The sequence below is a fragment of the Ctenopharyngodon idella genome, chromosome 8 (assembly GCF_019924925.1).
Source record: "Ctenopharyngodon idella isolate HZGC_01 chromosome 8, HZGC01, whole genome shotgun sequence".
Lineage (NCBI taxonomy): Eukaryota > Metazoa > Chordata > Actinopteri > Cypriniformes > Xenocyprididae > Ctenopharyngodon > Ctenopharyngodon idella.
Window position 1 is genome coordinate 1,749,001 of NC_067227.1, and position 6,000 is coordinate 1,755,000.

Here is a 6,000-nt window from a genome sequence, read left to right on the forward strand (position 1 = left end):
AGCCTCGTCACGCCACGGCTGCCATGCCAGAGCCTCGTCTCACCACTACTCCATGGTCTAGAGCCACCATTGCTCCATGATCCAGGCCCACCACTGCTCCAAAGTCAGTGTCTGCCCATGTTCCACGGACCAGGTCCTCCAGTGCACCGGGACCCCACGCTCCACGGCCCAGGTCCGCCCACGCTCCATGGCCCAGGTCCGCCCACGCTCCACGGCCCAGACCCGCCATTGCCATGTCCTGTCCCCCTGCACGGGCCTGGCCCACCATCCCTCCCCCAAGACTGCCTCTGCTCCACCACCCTAATGGACTGTCATGTTTTGATTTTGTGTTCATGTTTATGATTTCATGTCTTTTATTTTGTAGTTTGATATATGTTGCTTGTTTGTGTCATGCTTCCCTTGCTCCTCATGTTCTCCCTTAGTCTATGTGTCATGTTCTCATTGGTTGGTTATGGTCATGTGGTTTTCAGTTCTGTTCTGTCATTGGTTCTCATGTTCCTTGTGTCACTTGCTCATTGGTTGCCATAGTCATGTGTTCTCTTTGTTCTTGTATTTAAAGCCATTGTCTTCCCCATATTACTTTGTTGTGTATTGTTAATGTAATCCTGCTGTCGGTGAGTCTTATAGTCAAGTCAAGTCAAGTCAAGTCAAGTCTGTTCATGTTCAAGTCTGTTCATGTTCAAGTCTGCTCATTGTCAAGTCTGCTCATTGTCAAGTCTGTTCAAGTCAAGTCTGCTCATAGCCAAGTCTGTTCAATTTCATGTCAAGTGGTTGCTTTGTTTGTTTGATCACACTGTTACAATAAACTGCACTTGGGTTCATCATCTCACCTTCAGTCTGGACTAATCGTTACAGCCAGCTGGAAAACTTCCCGTGAAATGTAATTTGTTGGTGTGTCGAGCATCAATAGTGTAATACTTAGTTTATAATCAGAATATAGTCACTTAAAATAGTCAGGCCTAGCATTAATTTAGTAATTCAAACGTAAGACGACATAAAATAAATAAATAAATAAATAAATAAAGACGTGTCTCAGTGTTCCTCCTCGGCAAAATTCAATTCGACCATCAGTTTTCACGCTTTTGTGTGAAAGAAAAGCGTCAACACACTGTAAATTAAAGATTTATTGTGCGCTTTATTAAGATTCATTGAATAAAATGTGAGTTTTCACAAGTGTGCTGAAATCATTGAGCTTGTGTTGCACTGACTGACAGCTGCTGTGATTACAAAGGGAGAGCGCGGTGTTCGCTTTCTGTGTCATTCATTCACAAGAAAAGTTATTGTTTTTCATTAGATTTTATGAGTACTTCATACTTCACCTTGACAAAATGTATTTTTTAACCTAGTAATTTTAAAGCGAAATGAAATGGCTAATATATGTGCAAATAAATGGTCCTCTGCCACCATCTGCTGGTTATAGTGGTAATTAATATGTTTTTTATTTTTAAATAAAAGTGTTTCTATCAAATGTTGGATTTCCTTGAATCGTTCGGTTTTACAAACGGGTACAATCTCAGAAGGATGAACAAATAATGTTTGTGGTCATCACATTAAAAATAACATAGTGCTGAAAAAATGTTGTGTGTGCGTGTCTAATTACAGACACTGTGTTTCTTATTCATATTCAAATGTTCCCATTAGCTTCGTCTTTTTTGCAATCAATAAAACTGGTTTACTGGCAAATTAGGCAAGTGTGATAACTGCACACTGGACAACAGTTTACCGGAAATGCCCGAGCTGGCTTAAGAAAACCAGGAAGGAACCGTGCATATGGTCCATTTGCATCCAAATCTGAGTTAAAACCGTCCTTGCCGATTAATACATTAACCACAATTAAATTTATAATTTTAAATTACAATACATTACAATCAAATAAAATAAATTTAAACATTCTGCAACTGAAGAAAATCTCAGATACTTTTATGTCTTTTAATTAATTTTATCTTAAAAATTACCATCAGACATTGAGCAATATTTTTTATGTTTTTTTGTTTTTTTTTATTACATTTTTGATATTAAGCAAATCTAATTAAATAATACAAATTTGGCTGGCAAGAAATATTTATGTCTGGCTGCTGGATTTCCTTGCAATCAGTTCAAAATGTTAATTTTGTGTCCTGCTGATGGGATTTAAAATTTGAAATGAAAATTTCTTCTGTGGCCATTCTCCATTCAACCATTCTCCACTTTGCATGAATTAGCATCTTGAGAAAGTCCTAGCGACATAGCGAAACTTTACACAAATGAAAATGACCAGATTTGAATGAGTTCACTCCGAAACCAAGAGTCCTGACCTGATGTTTATTGGCTTTATAATAATGTTCAATTGAAAAGTGCAGAAGTGCATTTCACTATGATCTCTATAGGAGGTTTAAAATTTAGGTGATTAAAGATTATGTTTTTGAAACCTTGATTGTAATAATAAGTAAACATATGTGTTACATAAAAGCCACAGACAAACATGTCAAAAGTCATGTTGTTCACTTTCACATGTAGAAATTATATATAAAATATTTTAAAAAAAAAATTTTTTTTAAATATGTCTCACCAAGACTGCATTTGTTTGATCAAAAATACAGTAAAAACAGTAATATTGTAAAATATTATGACAATTTTCTTACAGTTTTTGCTGCTTAATATTTTTCTAGAAACCATGATAAAAGTTTGGGGTAAGTAAGATGATGTATTACAACATTTGAACTTTCTATTCATCAAAAAATATGTATTACGGTTTCCACAAAAATATTAAGCAGCAAAACCTGGTTTCAACACTGATAATAATAAGAACCATTATTAATAATTGAGTACCAATAATAATTAATAATAGCTGATCAGCAAATCATCATATTAAAATGATTTCTGAAGGATCATGTGACACTGAAGACTGGAGTAATGATGCTGAAAATTCAGCTTTCATCACAGGAATAAATTACATTTTACAATATATTCACATAAAAAAAACACTTTACTTTAAATTGTAATAATATTTCACAATATTACCATTTTTACCATATTTTTATTCAAATAAATGCAGCCTTGGTGTGCATACCTTTAAAGTGTACTGTTAAATCTCCTTTTTTTGGTTTCCAAACTATCATTTTTGGAAAGTAGTATCTGTTAATGACAATATCTGTCACACAGAACGTGTTTTATAATACTGTACTGTCAAGATCAAAGCCTTTCTAATAAAATATGTTTATAAAGACTACTGGTTGCACCTGAAACTACTTGATTTTTTGTACACAAAACACACACACGGGAAATGCAAATGTTTTGTTTTACATATTATAAAACACATCGTCATACAATAGACTCATGTTTGACATTTCAAGAAAATTCATTGCTCACAGTTACAGTTAAAAGAGTGTGTTGTAAATGTGATGCTTATGTTGACCTTTCTGTTCGCTCTGTCTCAAGGGTCGAGCTCTTAATGCGGTCAGTGTAATAATGAATCTACTGGGAGACTGATTCACTTCACACAGGTGCGTATGAACCACTGTTACAAATAAATATGACAAAGCACAAAAGCCATTTCTCCATGAGATAGTGACTTTGGATACGAGTTGAGGCAGAAGTCCGCTGTGTGCTCAAGGTTGTTGAGGGAGGGAGTGCTGTTTAGGAAAGTTTATTTAGAGTTCACTGCAGGTTCTGCTTTGCATGCTTTTGCATAGCAAGGACAGAGACAGTGGCCGTGCGGCTAGGAACTGCTGTGTGAAACGGTGACACAGCAGCTAAACCACACATACATTTCTTTCTGTAAATCTATACAAGCACAGACCCCCAAATATCCATTCCCTTGTGAAAAAGAAGTATTAATAATATACTTAAGTCGGCTGCGATAGCCTAGTGGTTAGTGCACCGACATATGGCGCAAATGCGTTCATGGTGACCCGAGTTTGATTCCTGTCTCGAGGTCCTTTGCCGATCCTACCTCTGCCCAATGCTTTCCTGTCTGCTCTCTACTGTCCTCTCCAAATAAAAGCCCATAAATATAACATATAAAAAAATATGTATATATACTTAAGTGCAAACTGAATTTAATGTTTTCTGACATGTTATTTGCAATTAAATGAAAATGTATTATAGTTTAAGCTCATGTTAAATCCAAGTGCTTTTTGACCCACTTAAGTAGGACTTAAGTAGGCTACATCTTTATTTTTAATTTCATAATTACTTCTATTGTCTTTGAAATATAATTGCTGACAAGCTTTTATGGTAAACTAAAATATACATAACTGTCATTTCTATTGAAACTTGTATGTTGCGCATTTGTAATTACACATTTGTAATGATGAAGTTGCAGTTTAGTTCATTTAAAATATATTAACTTTCAATGTAATTTTGGATAACACACTAAATCTAATATTGAATAACACTTGTTTTAAAGCACAGCGAAGATTATTAAAAAACAATGATTTAAAATGTACTTTAAAACATTAAAAGTGTACTTAAGTGTGTAAAGAAACAGTCATGAAAGTGAACTCTCTTTAAGTGGCCTTTTATTTTGACAGTATTATATTATCTGCAAGTATGGTTTTGGTGTGTTTTTAATATACTTCCTAGGTTTGAAGTACACTACAAGTGCACATTCAGTACAATTAAGCGCACTTCTTTTTCACAAATCTCCCCTGAAGTTGCCGTTTAGTTCATTTAAAATATATTACCTTTCAATGTAATATTGAATAACACTTTCTTTAAAGCACAGCAAAGATTATTTTTATTTTTATGATTTTTTTTTTAAAAAAAACAATGATTTAAAATGTATTTTGAAGTAAAACTTTTAATTTGACATTTTTACAAAGTGCACTTTTTAAAAGTCTACTTAAGCGTGTCATGAAAGTGAACTCTCTAAGTACACTTAAGTGGCCTTTTATTTCGGTAGTTATATTATCAGCAAGTACAGTTTTCTAAATAGACTTCTCAGGTTTGAAGTACACTACAAGTGCACATTCAGCACAATTAAGCGCACTTCTTTTTTACAAATCTCCCATGAAGTTGCAGTTTAGTTTATTTAAAATATATATTAACGTTTGATGTAGGCTAATATTGAATAACACACTTAATGTAATATCGAATAACACTTTCTTTACAGCAAAATATTATTAAAACATGATGTAAAATGTACTTTGACGTAAAACTTTTAATTTGACATTATTAGGCCTACAAAGTGCCGTTTTAAAAGCGTACTTAAGTCCGTTAAGAAACAGTCATGAAAGTGAACTCTTGGTAGACTTAAGTGGCTTTTTATTTCCGTAGTATTATATTATCAGCAAGTACAGTTTTCTAAATAGACTTCCCAGGTTTGAAGTACACTACAAGTGCACATTCAGTACAATTAAGCGCACTTCTTTTTCACAAATCTCCGTGAAGTTGCAGTTTAGTTCATTTAATTTAACTTTCGATGTAATATTGAATAACACACTAAATGTAATATTGAATAACACTTTCTTTAAAGCACAGCAAAAAAAATATTAAAACACGATGATTTAAAATGTACTTTAAAAGTAAAACTTTTAATTTGACATTATTACAAAGTGCCGTTTAAAAGCGTACTTAAGTGTGTTACGAAACATAGTCAAGAAAATGAACTTTTCTTAAGTAGGTACACTTAATTGGCCTTTTATTTCGGTAGTATTACATTATCGGCGAGTACAGTTTTCTAATTAGACGTCCCAGGTTTGAAGTACACTACATTCAGTACAATTAAGCGCACTTCTTTTCTCTCAAATCTCCCCTCACGTTCACACAGGTGTCCTAGCAGAGTAACCAGAGTAAATATCTATTAGTAAAGCGTCTCATAACATCTTATTCACATTTTTCTGACAGTACGCGAAGCGCGCGTCTCACCCAGCAGCAGTAGCTTGAGTTCTCTCCGGGAGTCTTTCTTGTCCTTCCTCAGTTGTTTGTCAATCTCCTGATTTATCCTCTGCCGTTCCTTCTCCTCCGCAGACATGCAGCATCCAGCCATGATTCTCCCTCAGAGCCTCGATCTTCAGCACA

The 6,000-nt window shown here is 34.5% G+C and overlaps 1 protein-coding gene across 1 annotated transcript in view; it reads right to left on the reverse strand.

The window, feature by feature from the left end:
• Positions 1-6,000, reverse strand: part of gna14a (guanine nucleotide binding protein (G protein), alpha 14a) — a 27,698-nt gene that overhangs the window by 21,426 nt on the left and 272 nt on the right. The window contains exon 1 of the mRNA XM_051902402.1: positions 5,848-6,000. This exon is cut by the window's right edge and continues 272 nt beyond it. Within this exon, the coding sequence (XP_051758362.1) occupies positions 5,848-5,968 (121 nt within the window). The 5' untranslated portion in view covers positions 5,969-6,000. The remainder of the gene's footprint in view (positions 1-5,847) is intronic.